General features: G+C 42.3%; 2 protein-coding genes across 2 annotated transcripts in view; one reads left to right on the forward strand and one right to left on the reverse strand.

Moving 5' to 3' along the window:
* ptpa (protein phosphatase 2 phosphatase activator) overlaps positions 1-6,829 on the reverse strand; it is a 30,543-nt gene extending 23,714 nt beyond the window's left edge. Inside the window, exons 1-6 of the mRNA XM_085278862.1 lie at positions 6,593-6,829; positions 3,890-3,999; positions 1,978-2,064; positions 1,497-1,622; positions 1,293-1,410; positions 870-969 (exon numbers count right to left, since the gene is read on the reverse strand). Coding sequence (XP_085134988.1) covers positions 870-969; positions 1,293-1,410; positions 1,497-1,622; positions 1,978-2,064; positions 3,890-3,999; positions 6,593-6,665 — 614 coding nt within the window. The 5' untranslated portion in view covers positions 6,666-6,829. The remainder of the gene's footprint in view (positions 1-869; positions 970-1,292; positions 1,411-1,496; positions 1,623-1,977; positions 2,065-3,889; positions 4,000-6,592) is intronic.
* Positions 6,830-6,900: 71 nt separating this feature from the next.
* crata (carnitine O-acetyltransferase a) lies at positions 6,901-16,000 on the forward strand. Its single transcript, XM_085278860.1, has 14 exons — positions 6,901-7,107; positions 7,991-8,281; positions 8,853-8,971; positions 9,690-9,743; positions 9,891-10,056; positions 11,468-11,642; positions 11,725-11,903; positions 12,387-12,487; positions 12,712-12,831; positions 13,309-13,431; positions 14,758-14,893; positions 15,053-15,115; positions 15,297-15,434; positions 15,609-16,000. Exons 1-14 carry the CDS (start codon positions 7,081-7,083, stop codon positions 15,822-15,824), a joined length of 1,908 nt encoding a protein of 635 aa, XP_085134986.1. The 5' UTR covers positions 6,901-7,080; the 3' UTR covers positions 15,825-16,000.
* The last annotated feature ends 5,705 nt before the right edge of the window (positions 16,001-21,705 follow it).

The raw sequence follows: 21,705 nt of genomic DNA on the forward strand, positions 1-21,705 counted from the left end.
ATCAATTTCGGATCAGCAAAAAAAGAAAAAAGACAAATTTAACATTTACTTATTGAAGTATTTTTTTTCCTGTTAAAAACATTCAACTCAAGACTCATTCCACGCAATTATTAAAAAAAAATTAAAAATGATACAATATAGGGCAGTACAGTCTTTGTATCTACCACTCAATTCAATTCAATTTTATTTATAAAGCGCCAAATCACAACAACAGTCGCCTCAAGGTGCTTTATATTGTAAGGTAGACCCTACAATAATACATACCGCTCATTATGAGCGGTCACGGTCACGTAGCTGTCCGTTGCCCTGGAGGTCCACCCATTTGTAGTAGTTAGAGCAACAGAAGTTGCCTGGGACAGTTCAGCCATAACTTTAAACTTTTCCTGCTCATACATGCTTGGAACAATCTTGCCACTAAAGTTGACGCGCAACGACATATCATAGCGTGGCTCGAGCACGTTCATCATAGTTTAAACCCCTTGTTTTGGACAACTGAATACGGCCTCCCATCTGCAGCTAAACACCCAATAGCCTTTGTAATAGCTTTAGCCCGGTCGGACTGGGCAACAAAGGGCTGCTTAAATACCGCAAACTCCTCTGCTCCTCCACTTGGACCGCTAGCACTGACCATAACTATCGCTTGACAGACCCACCACGCGCACCATACGCATACTTTTTTTTCTTCTTTTTCAAATCTTCGGATCACGTGGGATCGGTTTGGATTATGGATCAACCGTGATCCGTTGCACCACTAATAAACAGGGAGCAGTGCTTTTTGGTAAATTAAAGTTTGTAACAAAATCAGATTTTTAAACCTGAACATTTACCATTGCATTAACAGCATACTGCAGTTTAGTGTGACAGCTCACCTGTTGAACACCTTAAAGACGATAGCGAGCTGATCATCCACCCTGAGCGCTCCAACCTTACAGAGACAGCAGAGGAACGCTGCGAAAGCTGCTTCATGACCTGAAGAGACAAACTAACATTAAACAGCTGCAGGATTAGTCTGCAAAGTGTGTGAGCTGCACTCAAACGCACCGCTGAGATCACTTTTCGGCATCTGACTACAGCACCAGGTCTGAGTTTTACTGCTGCTGTAGACCAGAGCAATGCTTTGGGCCAGCACTGATGAGACGATGCAAAACTACTAAAGAACAACAACAACAACAGCTGCAACAAGTTCAGGTGGAGCAACAACTTTTTTTTGATTTGTGGAGGAAATAAAGATCCGGTAGCAACATAACCAATCAAAGCTAACTGATAACTGGAGTGACATAGAGCACTGTTACCTGTGCCGTAGTCTATCCTGGTGGAGTTTCCCACAGACTCTTTGAGATAGACAGCAATCTCTGGAGCTGCTGCACGTTTATCAGCAGGGAGGACCACCGACACCAGTGCCTCTGCTTCCTACAAACAAAACATACAAATAAATTAACTGCTAGCCACAGCCCATGTGCATGGATGTGTGTTAGAACATGTGTGAGCGTACCGACCTGATCTAGTTTGGCGAACCAGGTTCTGTACGCCTTATTTCCGAAGCGTGACGGCTGGTCGACGGGAGGCGTCTCATTTATCCATCGGTCCAGAGTTCCCAGAAGATCCATGAGCTTCTCCACCGTCTGGGAAAAGTAACAAGGCAGTGACTGCAGCAGGACCATCGTGAGTCGGGGCAGATAACAAACCAGCTCAAGCCTGTTGGTTTCTCTAAAATCGAAATTCTTTATTTTAATGCTTTCTTCATTTTTGTTGCTCTTACTTGTAGTGTGGTTATATGTGACACATGCACGAGGCCACATTTTCTGGTTAACATCACCAAACTATCAGCTTGGCACTTTAAAATGCACCAAATATTCTCTACAGACAAAGTTTAACCTGACAGGCGTTAAATGACAGCTGATGCTCTGCTCTGCTGCGTTTCTCTTGCTACGCAGCAGATCTGCTGGTTTAGTATACAAAAACCAGCAGATCACGTACCTCAGACACTTTATATTCACATGTGAGCTTCTTTCCCTTCACACCTTCGTTCAGCGTCAGAATAAAGCCTATGTAGTCAGCGTAGGCCTGAAAGCAGAGAGGCAAGTTAAAAACACACATCAGACCAGTGTTCCAGCAGTATGGCATACATGTGACTGCTAAACATTTGATGTTAACTTGTCCTCCATTTTGGCAATGTGACAAACAAGGTGACAACGTAAGGTCAGTCACACAAGCCTAGAGAACAGTCTGCAACCATCTGGCAACTAGGGCTGGGCTATATCATACCGTTCACGGTAATACCGGTGTAATTTTGGGCAACGATAGGAAAATGAAATATCGCGATAGAATATGGGTAAAACGCGCATGCGCAGTGCCTTTGTTTACATACGCATATGGCTGCGATGCAGAATGAGAAGAGCGAAAGCGGATCATTGAATGAAACAGATGAACCAGAATTAGCTTGTAAAAATGCTGCAACTTCAGTGGTGTGGAACTGGTTTAGCTTTCGCCCGTCAGATACGCAACAAAGCACTATTTTTGGTAGAGCATGCTAGCAGGCCGTCGTTATTACCGTGTTGTTTGGAAAATACGGCACACTTAAAATCAATCCTTTGATTTTTCTGAAAATCGACAGGTCCCCTTATAATCCCGTGTGCCTTATGTATGAATTCTGGTTTTGTTTACTGACCTCGAAACGGTTTTATGTACACGGCGCTCGAAAATCTGTCAAATGTTTTAGTACGACTTTGCTAAGCTACAAACACGCACCGCTTGATGGATTGTCGGAGCATTACGGCTATCGTAGGCAGGAGCCTCGCGGAGTGATACGTACAGTGCTTCAACATAATATTACCGTATTGTGTGTGTATAACCTCTTTTTAAGTTTTGTGGATAGTATACAAGGTTATGCTGAGGATCTGTCGGCCAATTTCCACTGGAAATGTCTTTTATTTATTTATTTATTTTTTGTTTCACACATGGTACAGCAGTAATTCCTTTCCCATACGCAACCTTTTGGTTAAACTGTCAGCAAGGAATTTGCACAACTTTAATGCACATAAAAAAAAAAAACCAGCAGCTTGTTTAAGTGAAAATACATTGATGGGGTTTTTGCACTAATAAAGTTGTGGAGTTGTAAAGTATTTTGTCTAGTGTCAATTATATCGTCAGTTATATCGTTATCACAAATTTTCAAATGTATATCGTGATAAATATTTTTGGTCATATCGCCCTGCTCTACTGGCAACCACTGGTGGCAACGAAAAATTAGTATCCTCTAACAGGTTTATTGAGTGTTTGCTGAAGTTTGGAGAATTGATTACTAAAGTCAGTCAGTAGGGCCCCCCACCAGCAACCATGTCATTGGGGAAAAAAACATGTGCTCCTTGTCAGATTTTATTAGGGAAACCACCTGGTGATGGATCTGGTTGCTAGCAGATTGCCACAGCTGCCGATATTTTTCATGAGGAGGACTTCTCTTCAAACACTCTGGGAAAAATCCTTTGCTTCCAATTTTGAGATCTTCTCCTCCTATATCAGAACTCATGTGAAGATTTTGTCTGAGTGGCGAGTGCTTGCGCCCTCAGTGCTGGCAAAGTAACCAAGGAGGCGACCAAAACTGGAAAATCACTGAATACTTGCTAACAAGTTTGTTGCAGATGACATCTTCCTCACAAATTACAGGCAACAGAGGCAACCTGGTAGCATCCAAAACAATCAGAAGGCGGTTTCTGGTGGAGTGCCCTCTACAGCACCATCTTTGTCACCAATTTCACCATGTGACAGCCGAAAGCCTCCAGAAACGACTCACAGCCACACTTTTCCTTCATAGTCGATGGTTATATCACGTTCAATATGACAGACAACTCTCGAAGAAGACGCGTGCACACGCCCACAGGGAGGAACCAACCTGAGAGCGCTTCCACTTTCCCATGTCAGGCACCATGCTGATTTCTTTCTTGGGCACCATAAAGGTGAAGCTGGCCCCCTCCTCGGGGGCTTCATCTTCAGGAGTGGATCCTAAAAAATAATTCAGAACAGAGAATTTTCATGACATCAGTGCATAAATAAGTAATCCCCATGAGCCAAAAGCTCCGGCTGCACACTGCTCTTAACTAAACTTCAACCACTCGAGCTGATAAGTGATGCACCAAAAGCTACAGTTCCTCTAATGTCCACTAGAGGCTCCATAAGCAAGCCAGTCCCCTAGAGTCAACATCTAATTTCACCCTCTTGTCCTAATATGGTCACGTTGGCCTCAAAAACCTAAAATGGGGGCGAATAACAATGAGGCTGAGTCAAAAACCAGTGGGTGTTTCCATCTTTTCTATACAGTCTGCGATGTAAACCTGCACTCTCTGTAATGTCCAGCAGGGGGTGGCTCCAGGTTGCAAAGATTAGACTGTATAGCCGTTTATGAGAAAATAAGCCTACTTCAGTCTTGATTTATGATCTGAGTAAACACTTTCCCGATGATGTTATGGACTCAGTTACCAAAACAAACATGAAGTTTATTTAGTAAATGTTATCGCCATTTAGAGTCAAAAATCAATCGCTTTCTCACTTATGTTTGGTGACAGCCAAAAAGTTAAACTCAAAGCATCAAAAACAGATTTTTGAACTAGTGGGTGACATCACAGTTACATTAATCTTTTATATACAGTCTATGGTTAATGCTCTTTCAGCTGCTCCCTTTAGGGATTGCCACAGCTGATCATCTGCCTCCATCGAATCCTCGTCTGTCACACCAACCCTCTGCACGTCCTCCTTCGTTTGATCCACGAATCTTCTCTGTGGTCTGCTTCTTTTCCTTCCATGTTTAACATCCTTTGTCTCCCACACGTTAAACCTGATCGGTCCCTCTGATGTTCTCCTTTCTGAACCTGTTCATTCTGGTCAACCCCAATCAAAATCTGAACATCTTCATCTCTGCCACCTCTACCTCAGCCTCCTGTTCTTTTTTGTCATCGTCACCATCTCCTAACCATACATCACAGCAGGTCTTACTACTATCTTGTTAATATTTACTTTCACTCTTTTTGCTACCCTTCTATCACAAATCTCCGACACCAGTCTCCAACCTCTCTTCAGTGTTGTCTGGTGCTTTGTATGGTTGACAACCAGGTATTTAAACTCATCCATCTTCACTACTTTTATTCCTTGCAGCATCATCGTTACACCTGCCCCTCCTATTCGCACACATGTATTCTTCCTCTTCTCTCCAGACCCTCCTGCACCTGTAAACATTATAGTCCACAGAGACCTGTGCATCAACATCAGGTCTTAAATAATCAGACCCCATCTTATCTTAATGACCTTGTAGTACCATATCACCCTATTAGAGCACTTCGCTCTCGCACTGCAGGCCTACTTGTTGTTCCTAGAGTATTTAAAAGTAGAATGGGAGGCAGAGCCTTCAGTTTTCAGGCCCCTCTTCTGTGGAACCAGCTTCCAGTTTGGATTCGGGAGACAGACACTATCTCTACTTTTAAGATTAGGCTTAAAACTTTCCTTTTTGCTAAAGCATATAGTTAGGGCTGGACCAGGTGACCCTGAATCCTCCCTTAGTTATGCTGCAATAGACGTAGGCTGCCAGGGATTCCCATGATGCATTGAGTTTTTCCTTTCCAGTCACCTTTCTCGCTCACTCCGTGTTAATAGACCTCTCTGCATTGAATCATATCTGTTATTAACCTCTGTCTCTCTTCCACAGCATGTCTTTTATCCTGTCTTCCTTCTCTCACCCCAACCGGTCGCAGCAGATGGCCGCCCCTCCCTAAGCCTGGTTCTGCCGGAGATTTCTTCCAGTTAAAAGGGAGTTTTTCCTTCCCACTGTCGCCAAAGTGCTTGCTCATAGGGGGTCATATGATTGTTGGGTTTTTCTCTGTATCTATGAAGCGCCTTGAGGCGACTTTTGTTGTGATTTGGTGCTATATAAATAAAATTGAATTGCAAATAAGCTCAAAGACGACCGCTGATGTAAACCCACCTTCAACCCAGAAGTACCACGGTTCTTCTCTTAGCGCCCTATTATCATAAGCTTTCTCTAAATCCAAAGACACAGTGAAGCTCCTTCTGACCTTCTCCATCAATACTCTGAAAGCAAACACTGCATCTGCAGACCTTTTTCTCTGCTTGAAAGGATATGCCTGTTCACCGACATTCAATACCTAGTATTAGTAAAGTAATTTAATAATCTTTCCAGTGTGTTTTCAACAACTTTATTCAAGCACAGGAATCGAGGTCCCCTTTAAAGACGACACTAATCAATGTGCTGACTCCGGTTAGCAGCCAGAAAGTACTGAGTACTTTTTACTCACTGTGTGCAAGCTGACACCTCACACACAGCCAGGTAAGGAGACTGTGTCTCTGTCAGACTGTGCTAAAGTCTGCTAACATCACCGTATTTGCGCCACAGAGTTCAAATACAACCAGCCCAGGTGGAGAACCTGCAGTCAGTGAGTGTGGACAACTCTTGGCTTCCAGGTTCATCTAACAGCCCTTAAATCAAACCCTAAAGCCTCGTTTCTAAAGGTCACTGCCTTGAAAGCGTCAAATAAACATCACACGACACACTGCTGACGCCGAGCACGAGCATCAAGCCGAGCTTTACCTGACTGCTGCTCTGTTTCCGCCATGGCGAGCCTGACAGTCTTCTTCGTGGTGTGTTTTCCCGGCAGACTCATTACTCATGGCTCAGTACTGCCCCCACATGTTCGCATACTGAGTGGCACCCCAAGATTTCTCAAATTGTTGAAAATCAAACTTTTATCTTAAAGTACATTTAATGCTTTCGTATAGTGGAGGTAAAACGAGAAACTAAGAGGTTACATCGAATTTGTACTTATAAGTGCGCATAACTGCTACTCTGCCACTTATTTATTGCATCTGGGGCAGCCGGCCACCCCGGCTCTTTTCCAGCTGAGTAACTTTAGCAGATAAAGCACTGAGCAGCTGCAGAGAGGCTGTGCAGTCAGGCTACAGCACCGCCCGCCTGACGGATAAAAAAAAAAAAGCTGTGTAAGATCGTGGTGGCCGGACTCTGTGCTTCATTGGACTGCTCTCTGTGTTTTTGTGGGCGTTTCTACCTCCGACTGCAGAATGTGGGGCATTTGCAGCAGATCTGTGGTGAGTAACGGCAGCTTTAGCGGACTGACTGTTGGTTTGTTTGTGTGTCCCCCACCCCCCGAGTTCAGCTTTCACACTCTGACAGAATTAATGACATCCACGTTAATTAATTCACCCGAGACTCGATTTTTTTCTGAGCTAGAGTAAGTTAATTAGCTCGCTGCTGCTACTAGGCGGAAAATTCTGTTTGTTAGCTGTTAGCTGTGGCTAATATTTACAGAAGTGGGTGAAAGGTGAATTTAGCTCAAAGACAGTGGAACACCAGCGTGACTGCAGCTTTAAAGATACCTTTAATGTAGTCCAAGCCTGTGTAAGTTGGATTAAAAGCAGATGCTACAACATAAATACAATAAACCGATGAGATTAGCATGTGTGCACACCTTTTAAACACATTAAATACTCTTTGGTTGAATCATAATCTGGTTTTGTAGGTTTGCTGTTGACCCTCTGCTCATTATCCTGTGATGTTAGTTTTCCCCATGAAACTAATATGCAAAGCTGTAATAACTACAGAGGTATAAAGCTGGTGAGCCATACCATGAAGTTATGGGAAAAGGTTGTTGAAGCTGGGTTAGGGAGAGAGTTGAGGATCAGCAAGCAGGAGGGTGACTTCATGCCAAGAAAAGAGCACTGTAGATGTGAGGTTTGCTTTGACAGTGTTTATGGAGAAGTGGCTATAGAGAAAGCATATGATAGGGTGCCAAGAGAGGAAATGTTATAGTGCATGAGGAAGTCAGGAGTGGCAGGGAAGTATGGGAGGATGGTGCAGGACATGAATGAGGACAGCGAGAGGTGGTGAGATGTGCTGTGGGAGTGGCTGATGATCCGCTGTGGCAGTCAAACCTTTTGTCTTAATGTCATTTCTCTTATTTCTCTGTTAAAGGTGGGGATGATGAAGCCCTGCGGTTTTGTGAAGACCAGTTTCTTGGTCAAACCAGTATCAGCCACTCGAGCCGCTGGCCGATACTTCACCCACCAGAAGGGGCTGCCATGCCTGCCTGTCCCCACTTTGCAGCAGACCTGTGAGCGATACCTTGCCGCCCTAGAGCCCATTGTGGAGGCAGACGAGCTGAAGCACACCAAAGGGCTGCTGGAGGAGTTTCAGCGAGCTGGAGGGCTTGGAGAGAGGCTGCAAAGGGGTCTGGAGAAGAGGGCATCCAAAACTGAGAACTGGGTGAGCTCAAAAAGGGGACCTTGTTTTTGGCACTCTGGTCCTTTAAATATATTAAACTAGACTTATGGTGCTTATTTCCACCTCCATACTCTCATTTGTGGACTCTGCTAGAGTAGCTTTGTTTGAATTTCAGTTCAAAATAATACCCCTTTTTCTTACTTTGGGCTTTTAATTCTTCCTCTGTGTGAAATAAGTCAGATTTCACTTCCTCACACTCCTCACAGCCAACTTTCTTCTGATTGGCTGACCCCTCTCAAAGAACAGGAGGGTGTGACTTCTGTGCCTGATTTGACCATATTAATGATATTCCTGTATGACATCACACAGACCTAAGAGTAGAAAAAAACTGACTGTCTAGAGCAGTTTCTTCTCAACCTTTTTTATGCAGTGTTGATGTCAGACGTCCTGCCTCATCTTAGTTTTTGTTGTTGGTGAGGAAGAGGCTAAGGGGTCTTTCTGTAAGATCTAATATTTCTTCTTTAAAGGAAAATCTGATAACAAAGTTATTTTGTGTCCTTCTTCTTGGTGTGTGATCCACTCAGTGCCTATCTGTGTGTTTGTCTCTCTTTAGCTGTCACAGTGGTGGGTTCAGGTGGCTTACCTCGACTATCGTTTGCCTGTGGTCGTCCATTCAAGTCCTGGGTTGGTTTTGCCTCGCATGAACTTCAGTGATAAGAAAGGACAAATAAGGTGATCACATGCAGCTTCTTCCAAATGTCAGAGTCTCTTTATTGCTCTGAATCCCAAACAGGTTTTCGGTGTCTCTTTCCCTGCAGTATAAAGTCATGCACCTTGATTTCCCTGATGATGACTGAATTGTTTGTTTTTACAGGATCTGGTTGGGCCAAATTAATTTTGTCCATTTTTTTTTTTTGGCTTTTTGAAAAAAAAAAGATGCAACAAATAGATTTTGACTAAATGTCATGTTTTTAGACTAAAATGTGAACGCCACTGAACATGTGGTGTTTAGGGTTAGGTCTGAATCCATGTGTCCATCATAAACACATTCAGTTCAGTCATTGAAGTAAATAAAAGATGTGGATCTTTGAACCTTCCTTCCTTCCTTCCTTCCTTCCTTCATTCCTTCCTTCCTTCCTTCCACCCACTCATAAGCTTGCATCATCTTCCTCTTCTTCTTCTACTCTTTCGTCTACTTTTTCATCTACTTTTTTATCCTTCATTTCCTTTTTGTTCTCACTCTCACTTCCTCATTTCCTCTCCCTCCCTTTCCCCTATTTTTTCCTTCTTTTTATTTCATCTTTCCTTTCCTTTACTCCTTTCCTTTTTTCTTTTCCCTTGTCAAAGTTTCATGTTTTTTCAGCATTTTCTTTGGCATACCCTGTGAATCTCTGGGCTCCTGTCACTGAAACTCAATAGATTATATTGATCTCTGTCTATCTGTCTTCAGGTTTGCAGCTAAACTGATAGCAGGCGTTTTGGACTTTAAGACAATGATTGATAAGTGAGTACGTATTTTAAAATGTGGTTTTTATTCAGTTATGTTCAGCAGGGATGAAATTTTATATTTTAATGAGATAACATGATCCTGAATACGTTTTAATCAGTCAAACCGAAGCATGCAGTAAATGATAGAATATTTTTCTTTCAGTGAAACTCTTCCGGTCGAGTACCTGGGAGGGAAGCCTCTCTGCATGAATCAGTACTACGAGGTGCTGTCATCATGCCGGATCCCTGGTCTGAAGAGAGACTTGGTGGTGAACCACGCCAAGAGCTCACGACCCCCCAAACACATCACCGTAGTGCACAACTTCCAGGTAAGCAGCTCGCCTTCTGCAGCCTGACGTTAGAGATCAGCAAACACGGTAAACTCGAGTTTTCCAGAGTACACTCGGCACTTTCATGGGTCTGAACGGAGCAGCCACGTGAAACCTGTGTGGTGTTCTGGCCACGGAAACAGGCCGGCAGGCTATGTTTGAAATAACAGATGTTCAGAAGTCCAACTTTTTGTGCGATGGTTAGCATCTTCCTCTGCCTTTTGTGTGCTACCAAAGGTGCCTTTGACGGTGCAAAATGTTTCGTCGACATTGTTGCGTTTGTTGGGGAGAAAACTTACAAACATACAGTGCAACACTTCAGAGTCAAAATTGCACACAAAAAAATCAGTGAGGACACGAAAGGTGAACGGCGTTATACAAGGGGACCGCTGTAGTTATTAGTTTGAATTCTTTTTTTCTTTTTTTTTAATATATATATAATTTTTACTTGCTCTTTTAAAAAAAGAAGGATTTCCCGGAGGAACCTACTTGAGGGATTAATAAAGTTTTATCTAATCTAAAACCACCGGGGCTGAAATATCAAAATGCATAGGCTATGTATTTTCTCTGCTTCAGATTTTAAGATTTTGAGTGAACACACTCATAGCTTGATTGAACAGTGATGTGTTATCTTTATCACCTATCCTGACTGGTGATAATAAATGAAACTAGATGAGTAAAGCGATCCTGGATATGTTAAACTTGCTTTGTAGTTGGCACATCTGAGCGAGCATGGCCTTTAGCAGTCCTGGCACTGCTTTACGCATTTTAGAAACAATAGAAAAGCACAGTCAGTCAGTCAGCCATCCTATTTATTAAGAGTCTAGCTGCTTGCTGTTGTTAGTAATTAATTTTAAGGCTGAGAGTTTTAAACACTGGGACCTTTTTGGGGTTTTTTTTCTTCACTGCATCCACCATTAGGGGGCGATATTCAGCTAATGCCATACAGTATTCCAGGGTTTGTTCCAGGCTATTAGCCTGCAGTTAGCATTACCCCCTAATACATTCTTCCAAAGTAGTAATATTTATATAGGTTTGCAGATCTATACCCACAGACATAAACCTTTTGTGATTCATATAAAAGGAGGAACTGAGCGCTCTTCTAGTTTCAGGATCATTTCCTTCATCTTTTGCATTTTTGATTCATAAAAAAAAAACAACTTTGACTGGGCTTGTTTTTAAGAAACAAATTAGTATATTAATCACTTGTGATGGATGAATGTTTGTATGTCACCCTAGTAGAAAGATTAACAAATCCCCCAAAGTTACCACTCTAGCACTTTTGCTTCCTAATTTAAATCAGGAACTATTCAAAGAATGTGTTAGACACAGGTCTGGACACCAGCTTTTGTTGCATCTGCATCTGGCAGACTGATTTCTGACTTAACCTCTTTCTTCCACTTGGATCCAGTTCTTTGTGCTGGATGTGTACAACAGCGACGGAACTCCGCTGACTGCAGATCAGCTCTGCGTCCAGCTGGAGAGGATCTGCAGTGCCTCAGCAAACTCCAACTCGGAGCCTGTCGGCATCCTCACCACGCAGCACCGAGACTCGTGGGGCAAAGCCTACCTCAACCTCATCAAAGGTGAGCCAACAGGACGCTGACTGTGTTATGAGAGCTGCTAGTCTGTGGAGCAGTTTAGTCACTTTTTGTTTTGTGTGTGCAGATAAAACCAACAAAGAGTCGGTGCTGGCTATCCAGAGGAGCATCTTCACACTGTGTCTGGATGGAGCGATGCCTCGGGTGTCTAATGAGCTTTACCGCAGCTGTGCCGCCATCCAGATGCTGCACGGAGGAGGCAGCCAGTGGAACAGTGGCAACCGCTGGTTCGACAAGACGCTGCAGGTGACCTCCACGTGCATACAACAGTGATCACAAAAGACAGCAACAACCTCATTAGACAGCCTGCACGCCAAGGTGTCTGTACATGCAGATGTTTCTCTCTCACTCAGCCTAAATTCAGCTTGAAGTGTTGTAAGAGAAACATCAGTATTACAGAAGAGCCTTTAAATCCCTCAAACTCTTAACAAACAACAAGTTTAACTGAAGGAAGGTGGCTGTATCTTAGACTGCAGGACAGTTTTAGCTGAAAAACATGAGTGGATGCATGTTTTCATGCATCAAGACATTTGATGTTTCTGAACCTGTCTCCTGCAGCAAGGCCTGGTTTCCTCACCCTGGTGGTTTGGTCTCTCTTCAGTGGGCTTTGATGTTTGATAAACTGGAACTGTGGTTACTGTAATAATAATATAATAAGGCCGTTAAATCCCTCAGCAATAGAGAAAACGTGCAGTGTTTTCCTTAAATGTTTTTTCTTCTCTCTTCCAGTTCATTGTTGGAGAGGATGGGGCGTGTGGAGCAAACTACGAGCACGCTCCGGCTGAAGGTCCACCCATCGTAGCCCTGATCGACCACGTTGTAGAGTACACGTAAGTAGGTCACAGATTATCTTCAGTTTATTTTCATAGAGGAACCCTTTAGAGCCTCTGGTATGGGAATGTTCACCACAGCGTGATTGGACATGTTTGAAAGCACTACATTTGTTTCAGTTGCTCTCTGCAGCTCAATTTCCATCTCATCCACTCATTCAGATTTCTTTTTCTGGTGTAAACACAGAGTCTGTGTATGTTTTGTTTTCTCTTTGTGTTTACAGGAGGAAGCCTGAGATGGTGCGGTCTCCCATGGTGCCTTTACCCATGCCGCGGAAATTAGACTTCCACATCACGCCGGATATCAAGAAAGACATCGAGGAGGCCAAGAACAGCATGAACACGTGAGGGCAGCATTTGGGATGAGTATCATGTTTGGGCAATATTTTATTTTTTCAGGACAATATTTGTGTTAACCCAGGTATAATTTGATATAGATTTGAGCAGTTGTGTGTAAAACAAACATAAAGAGATAACCTTGTTCAGTACTGACATGTGAATATGAAAAAGCTAACATATGGGTTGTGATTTTTTTCTTTTCTTTTCTTTTTTTTTTCTTGATTTTCTTAACTTGTGTTTTTTTTCTCGCTGAGCTCAGCAGATTGTTTACAAGTACATACTGCCCTCTGGTGGGGCTTTTGTGCAGCACACAACAAGGCAAATGGAAATATATCATCTCCTTATGAAAAGGAAAGAAGAACATCTTAATATGATGATACTGAAAATCATAGTCTAAATACTCTGGTACAACAATGTTGTCCAAACTTGCTGACTGCATACGTGTTAACAGTCAGTGTAAATGTGACATCTTTCCCTTACAGACTAGCCCAGGACCTGGACATGAGGGTGATGGTTTTCGGACACTTTGGAAAAAACTTCCCAAAAGCCCACAAGATGAGTCCCGATGCCTTCATCCAGATGGCGCTACAGCTGGCCTACTACAGGTGAGGCGCTGGTTGGTGTTAGTGCCTGGCTTTCTAACTGTAGCACAGAGGTTGGACTAGGGGTGGGTTTTTATAATCGATTTATCGATTAAAATCGATTCTGACTTGGATAACGTGAAATCGATTCATTAAAATCCCGAATCGATTTTTTTTAATATAAATTTATTTTTCCCGAAATGCCAGAATCTCAGGTGAAAGATCACAAAATTTCAACAACCACCAAACAGCTAAGACAGTAAATGAGAGCGGGTACACGGATTCTGCACAAAGACTTAAACACACAGCGTGGACCCGCCGACGGATCAGAATCAGTGAGATGTCGCCTTTCTCAGCTGACGGTCGGGGTTGAAAGCCGACAGCTCGCTGATTCTGATCTGTTGGCGCTTTGTGTCCACGCCCTTTTTGCGCTGATCATAAAGCTGTTAGTTTTATCTCTCTCCAAACAATATTGACCGAACCAGCAGCAAAAGAAGATCCAAACTACAAATGTAAACTTTTTAAAATTATGCAGCCGTGTCTCTAACAAAACCGCTGTAACTTCAGAGTTAACGTTCATATGTTGATTAATGGTTTTCTTTCATTTTTGATGTACTGCAGAATATTTTTATAAATTCCCAGGTCAGGAAAATCACCTTCATGTTTTTCTGTGTTTTATCTTCAGCTACTTTGACACAAAGGCATCTGCTGTGATGCTCACACCTTTGATAAAGTCTTGCGTGTGTCAGCTTCCTTTTTATAGATACAAAAATATGTAATTGTACTGATCTGAATTATAATATTTCTGACTGTCAAAATTTCCCAGATTTAAATCAAATTGAATTGAATCGAATTGTGGATTCGGGACATTGTGAATCGGAAACGAATCGATTCTAGAAATCAGTGACGATACCCAGCCCTAGGTTGGACATCATATGAGCCATTGCTCTGTCTGTGTAGGGGCTTTTAATTTAAAAATTTACAAGATTTTCCCTGTTATTCCTCTGTGTGTCTTCTAGCCTTCTTTATCATCTCAGTGCAGCTAAACCCAGGTTATGTAAAAAAATTATTATTTTTTTAAAAAGGTCCTGCAAGATCCTCTTAAGCATCTCTCAGCAGAGAGATGATTTTGGGATGCTTCTGTAAACTGCTGTAATCGGTAGGATTACAAGTGTCATCTTTATTTAGTTTCGTTCTTATATGAATTTAATATAAATATAAATTCTTATGTAAATCTTAATTAAATTAACTATGACGTCTTCTGAAGTGGAGCTGTGACTGAACATCAGAGCAGTTTAATTCCTCATTTTTGTTCCTGGAGGTAAAATATCCTCTCCTCTCTCCTTGCAGGATGTACCAGCAGTGCTGTGCCACATATGAAAGCGCCTCCCTGCGGATGTTCAGACTCGGTCGTACTGATACGATACGATCAGCTTCACGTGCCTCAGCCGCCTTCGTCAGAGCCTTTGACGATCCCAGCAAACAGGTCGGCCACCAAACTGATCATACAGCGGCCAGGAATGAATGTTTTTATTTGATTTAATGGCTTGTTTAAATTCAGGTTTTATTAAACTAGACTCGTTAAATGAATGTGAGTCAAGTTTAATGCAAGTTTGATTTTTCCATCTTCTTCCTGTTTACACAGAACTCTGAGAAAGTGGATCTCATGGAGAAGGCTGTAAAGGCTCACAAGTCATACACTAACATGGTGAGTGCTCACAGCACTGGGACTGTAAAAGGTCCAGCAATGAGCACATCTCTGCAGTGACAGTAGAGGTGACTCTAGCCTCACATCTACAGTATGGGTGCAGAAAGTGAAGGGACCTGTATATTTAGTGAATCCACTGGAAAAAAAAAATCATTGCTTTTGCTCTGTCTCTCCTTCATAGGCAATCAGTGGTCAGGCCATCGACAGACACCTGCTGGGTCTGAAGATGCAGGCCATCGAAGAGAACCTCTCCGTCCCTGATGTCTTGAAAGACGCCGCCTACACTAAAGCCTTACACTATCGACTGTCTACCAGTCAGGTATACAACAATATTCTGAAGCAACACATGCAAGTAGAAAATGTGACCCTGCGACCTTGGCGGTTTCATGTATATGTAATTCTTTTTATGTAACTTGAGCAACACAAACTCCAGATGAGTTGAAACATCTAAATGTCATGCAAGCTAACCTCTACTTCTTATATCTTCAAAAAGGTCCCATCCCAGACCGACTGCGTCATGTGCTTTGGCCCTGTTGTCCCCAACGGGTACGGTGTGTGCTACAACCCCATGAACGACCACATCAACTTTGCAGTGTCTGCTTTCAATAGCTGCAAAGAAACAGCCGCAGCACAGCTGGCTCAGGCAGTGGTGGACGCGCTGCTGGACATGAGGACACTGCTGGAGCAAGCGCCGAGAGCCAAACTGTGAGGCTCCAATCGAACGTTTCCGGAGATGAAACAAATGCTGCAGTGAGACAGTCGATTTGTTTGATTTATGATGCACTTTAAATGAGACTGAATCAGTAAGAACTGCTGTCCTCCACATTTCTAATGATTTTATGATGTTACTAAAAAATAAATAAAATAAAATAAAAAATCACAGAATGAGTGAAGCACATGTTTACAGCATGAAAATTTAACTGTTTGGTGGTTTTGACTGGATATTTCACCATCACATGATCACCTGATCAGACCGAAAACCAACAAGTCAAAACTCTTTGAATCTTTAAAAAAAAAAAAAAATTTAAGCTGCAAGCAGCGTTATGAGGGCCCTCGCACCGCGGCGCGTCGAGCCACGACCAACACCTAAAACCAGCACGTCCGATCTGATGTCACATTGATGGAATTCATGCATTTAACCACCAGCTTACTTTTCATCTCGGTCAATCATGATTATTATAGTCATCCTACTAGGTGGCGCTCTAACCAATACTGACAAGTGGCATAGCAAACATTTCCGAGCTCAAGTCTCATCATGCCTGCGACCTTCCGGAGAGATTGGACATTGTGTTTTTGAGTGACAGCAGATTACTGCTTTTTGGCGAGTGACTGAAACTCTACGTGCCGCCATGACCACCCCGTTTCCCTGAACGTAAAAAGCTTCGCAATTTAACATCACAAAGGTCTTTAGATTCCACACACTGGAGATTGGTTCAATATGATGAAATCACTTGGAGTTCGTCAAAGTACGGTGCCTGAAAAGAGGGGAAAATGTCACCGAAATTACACATTAAATTTAAAATGGCTGACTTCCTGTTGGATTTGGGATATTGCTCCAAGAGACTTTTTTTGTACATCTTGATATCTTGTATAAGTTTACCAGGTTTCAGACATAAAACACAGAGCAGGGGCTGATGTTTTGAAATTTTGTAGGGGGCGCTGCAGAGCCATTTTGCGCTATTCAATGAAAATGATCACATAACAACAAAGCCTTCATCACGTTGGAGGTGTGGCCCAAATTTCAAGACTTTTTAAACTTTCCAAGCCCCTCAAAAGCCACTTCATTGTTCATGGTGAACCGCGTTGCCACCAGGATGCGCCGTTCAGTTTAAAGTCACAATTTTTGCACTGAAGCATCATGAAGGACTGATGGTGATATTCACCGCTTTTGAGGTGGTCACAATGAACCTGTGAAAATCAGTACAACAAAATTAAAGCCATGACATTTCCTGTTGCCACTAGGTGGCGCTGTGCGTATTCCTGACAATGGGCACATCAATCTGTTCAGGGCGGGTCTGACATCATGCCTGTAAAGTCTGGTACTGATCAGACTGGATTTCATTGAGTTACACTAATTTGTTTCTTCATGGCGAGACATCAAAGTTCGCCATGCTGCTGGGGTCACACCCTTTCGCGAAAAGTCACAGTTTTCTCTGTAACCCAAGACCAACTCCTTAAGGCTTTCCTAGAGAAATTTGAGGCTGCAGATGTCACCCATCACAATACTGTACCCCAAAGTGTAAAACATGACATTTCCTGTTTCCACTAGGTGGCGCTGTCCCTGATGTCAAATATGGCAGTTGAAATATGTTCAGGGGTGGAGCCTTATCATATGTGTGCTCTTTGGTCCAGATCGGACAATGTATGACAAAATGAGAGGCTATAAGATTTTCATGGCGAGTCATCGAAATTCGCCGTGGCGCCACGGGCTCACCGTATCGCGAAAAGTCAAAAGCTCCACAATTTAACATGGCCCAGGTGTGTAGTTGGCACTGACCAAAGATGAAGCTTATACGACCAAATCCCAAGGAGTTCAAAAAAGTTTGAGGCGTGGAAATGGAAAAATTAGAGCCAAAATGTCACCTTCACTTCTAAATTGCGGACTTCCTGTTTGGTTTGCGTCAATGGGCCCACAGACTTTTTTGTTTGTCTCGGCATGATACACATGTGTGCCAGATTTCATACATGTAGCTCAAACGATGTGGTCGTAGGGCTGCATTTAACAAGGCATAGGTAGCGCTCTAGAGCCATTTCCCAGTGCTCATATGTAAAACCATTAAAATACAAAATTTTTCACCAGACCTGGCATGTGTGCAAAATTTCATGAGTTTTTGAGCATGTTTAGGCCCTGAAAAACACCCTTGTTTTCCTGAATAATAATAATAATAATAACAAGAAGAAGAAGAACAAACGGAGCAGATACAATAGGGCCTTCGCACTCTCAGTGCTCGGGCCCTAAAAACTTGATCACACAGATTATTTTCTGTACTTTGAAAAAAAAATCATTAATGAAGACTGCTCGTTGTCTGATAAGAATATTTATCTGTTATCTCTAGTTATCTGTAGCTAGCAGTCTGGTTTGTACTTGTGTGCCTTAGACTTCCATCATTGTGTAATGCACAAAGCTGCGCAGGGTGAAAATGTTTTTATTACTTTTTTTAGTCTTGAACTTGTAAAAATAGGAGAAAGTTTTAGAAAATAACATGTTTGGACTATTCCATAGTTTAAAACATAACCAGAGAAGTTTAGATCAAGCCCACCAGAGACCACATTGTTGGAAATCAGTAACAGCTGCAAGCCATTTTGCAACCCTGCTCTACTCTGCCTTCTCTTCTTGATGACTTTTCCCACACTGTGTGAACTTGACTTTTGACTAGAGTCTAAAAGTTCACCACAATCATAGATCGCAAATGGCCTTAACTGGGTTTAAGGCCATATGTTATGTTGCTTTGTTCTGCAGCACTTAAAGATTAGGCTTTAAGATTACACTAAAACATGTTTACTGGAGTCTAAATGAGGTTGTGTGTTCACATTTGACTAACAGAATTTTGTTGGCCAGTTTAAACGATGGGAACGATGTAATTATTGTGAATGTAAAAAATACAAAGTTAAAAGAATGATTAAATGAATATTGTTCAAAGCACTTGTTTCTTGTATATTTTTCTTTATTTTATTCTTATGGTAACATGTGGGGTTTTTTTGTTTGTTTTTTCTCTTAGCACCATGGTTCATGGACACTCACAGCCACTTCATTAGGTATACCAGTTAAGTTGTTTAACACAAATCAGCCAATCACGTGGCAGCAACTTGGTCCTGTGAAGGTGATAATATTTACTGAATTTAAATGGGCTCCACAGTCGGAAGGTAGACTCATAATCTGCTAAAACAGGGGTGGGGAACTCCAGGCCTCAAGGGCCGGTGTCCTGCAGGTTTTAGATATCACCCTGGGTTAACCCACGTGAATTAAATAATTAGTTCATTACCAGGCCTCTGGAGAACTTCAAGACATGTCCTGCAGGACACCGGCCCTCGAGGCCTGGAGTTCCCCTGTGCTAAAATTGCTGTTGGAAAATATATAACAAGCCCTTTTTATGATGTGACGTGATGGTGAATAATTTGTTTAGCACTAGGGGAAAAAAACACTTTAACCAAAGCTACATAAGCATGAAAGCATGAACAGTGATGTGTTACACCAAATGCGAAGCAAAGCTTGGCCTCGTGTTGCCCATGTGAATACAGTCACACTGGAAAGCCCCAAATATTTGCCACTAACAACAAATAGGATGAGAAAGAGTCCAATGTTATTCCAACTGGACATTTAGTATGACATGAACATTTAATATGTGACCTATGATTATTCTTTCAAATCATGCTGACCAAAAAGCACCGGCCACCCACAAACAGAATCAAACAACTGCTCCTGATGGGTTTCCAGGACACGGCGTGAAGCAAATTTTTGGCCAAAGATGAAGCATAAAATGAGCACGAATTTGGCTCCTCTGGAGTCAATAAACTCAGTTTAACTCAACCACAACTACAATAAGTACCTTTAAGGTTCTTAAATGCAGAAATCATAGGAGCCTCATGCCGTGTGTGACTGGTGGGAACTGTGCAGGACACTTGTGTTTTTATATTGCTGTAGTCAGAAGGTGACATTTCCCAGCAGACGAAACATTACAGTGAATTAAACATGAAAAGACTTTGAGTAAACCAATGACTCAGTGCGGCTCATGCTGGAGCTGAAGTTGAGTTCCGGTTCATTCAGACCCTGTTCTTTGTCTACCTTGAACCCATCCCTAAAACCAAACACTCACAGGGAAACTGCAAACTCACATTTTGACTGTCGTGCTTGAATTTCTCTGAAATTTCTAAACCGTCACTTGCTGCCAAAACACAGTGGAAAGCGGGAAGTGGAAGGAATTCTTCTGTTAGTCATGACTGAAGACCCTCTTTGTAATCTGTGTAAAGATAATTAATCTTTTTAAATGACTGGAAAAGTAGAGATTAGGTTATGAGAAATACATCATCATACAACACATCATTTTCCACAGATTTCGCCCTCACAGTCACTCAGACCTTAGAAGGGCTCTTTGTATGGACTGAGAAGTGTGCGTGTCTGTGTGTGTGTACACTGGGTGAAATAATTATTTGATCCTCTGCTTAATTTGTAAGTTTGCTCACACACAAAGAAATTAGCTGCCTCCAATTTTAAAGGAGAGAAACAGAATATCAACAAAAATCCAGAAAAACACACATAACATAAAAGTTTCATCTCCTACAAATGACCATCAATCACACTCAGTCTTGGACTCCAAGCAAGATCTTGTCTCGTGGTGGATAACAGAAGAAGTGACAGACCTCAAAGCTATCTACAGCAGGTGACCAGAATCTGAAAGTCATGTCCTTAAGAACTAGGGGAAAAAAATCCAGCAAACACCTGAGAGGTGCAGCTGCCCCTTCAGCTGATTCATCTGCTGTTCACTGAAGACTCATCAGAAATGGTTTCAGTGGAAGGGTGGCTGTCAAGAAGCCATTCTTTATGAAGGAAATGGGTAGAAGAGGATGAGGTATGCCACACTGCACAAGAACTGTACTGAACACTAGTTCCAGCAGGTGTAATGGAGGGATGAATCCGATGAGGAAGTTTGGATTGATTCTGTTTGTTGGCTCTGATTCACTCCCTCTGACTGATGTTTTTCTAAAAGGTCAGTTCCCAGTAAAAGCAGCAGAGTGGGTGAGGCGTGTCCCAACTGGCAGCTGAGTCCTAGTTATGAGAACACACAGCTTCCTGTGTGTGGTCCACCTGGCTCTCACAGTCATTACTATATAAATGGATCTGCAGAGTGAGTGTGTGAATGGAGCACAGCTCCACAGAGTAACCTGACACTAACTTTCTTCTTCTCTCTGATATTTTGCGCACTGATTCTTCAAAAAAAACCTGAACCTTGCTTCATATGCTTTTCAGCCACCTGTTAGCTGATGCTCATTGCCTCAAAGGAAGAAGATCATGATCACATGGTTGCTACTGTTTTCACTCTTCAGACAAAGCACGCAAGATGGACAAGGAGAGGGTAAGTATGTCGTCCTCTGTAATAGTCTTCAGGTATGAAAAGGATTGGATATTTTTAGTAAAGAAGATTTCAGATTTCAGCTCTTAGTTGTGTATACACCTGAGTTTGCACAAATAATCTTTACTATGTATGCTAAAAGCCAAAGACATGCAGTGGAGCTCCAGGTTATGTTGACTTTGCACTCACCAGAGTTTTCAGGAAGCATTAGCCACTGAGATGCAGAATCAAGGCATAAGTAGTGTCTGTAATTTCCCCTTTGTAACAACTGCACAGGGGGTGATTTTTTAATTGATAATTCGTTTTTTATAACCAACCCATTTAAATGTTTTATAAAGGTTTAAAGTTTGCATTTTCAACATCGTTTTGACTAGCAGATGGGCACAGACCTCATTGCGAGCTATCTGTTGGTCTTTAGCTTCGATAATTGTGGACCTCTTGTTGGTGGGTTTGGGGTTTTTTTGTAACTCAAATATCTGACAAAAAATATAAAATGCTGTGTGGCTAATTTTACTAACAGGC

This window comes from Mchenga conophoros, linkage group LG7 (genome assembly GCF_057382185.1).
Source record: "Mchenga conophoros isolate Kocher_MC1m ecotype Shallow Benthic linkage group LG7, M_conophoros_male_GT1.1, whole genome shotgun sequence".
NCBI classification, from domain to species: Eukaryota; Metazoa; Chordata; class Actinopteri; order Cichliformes; family Cichlidae; genus Mchenga; species Mchenga conophoros.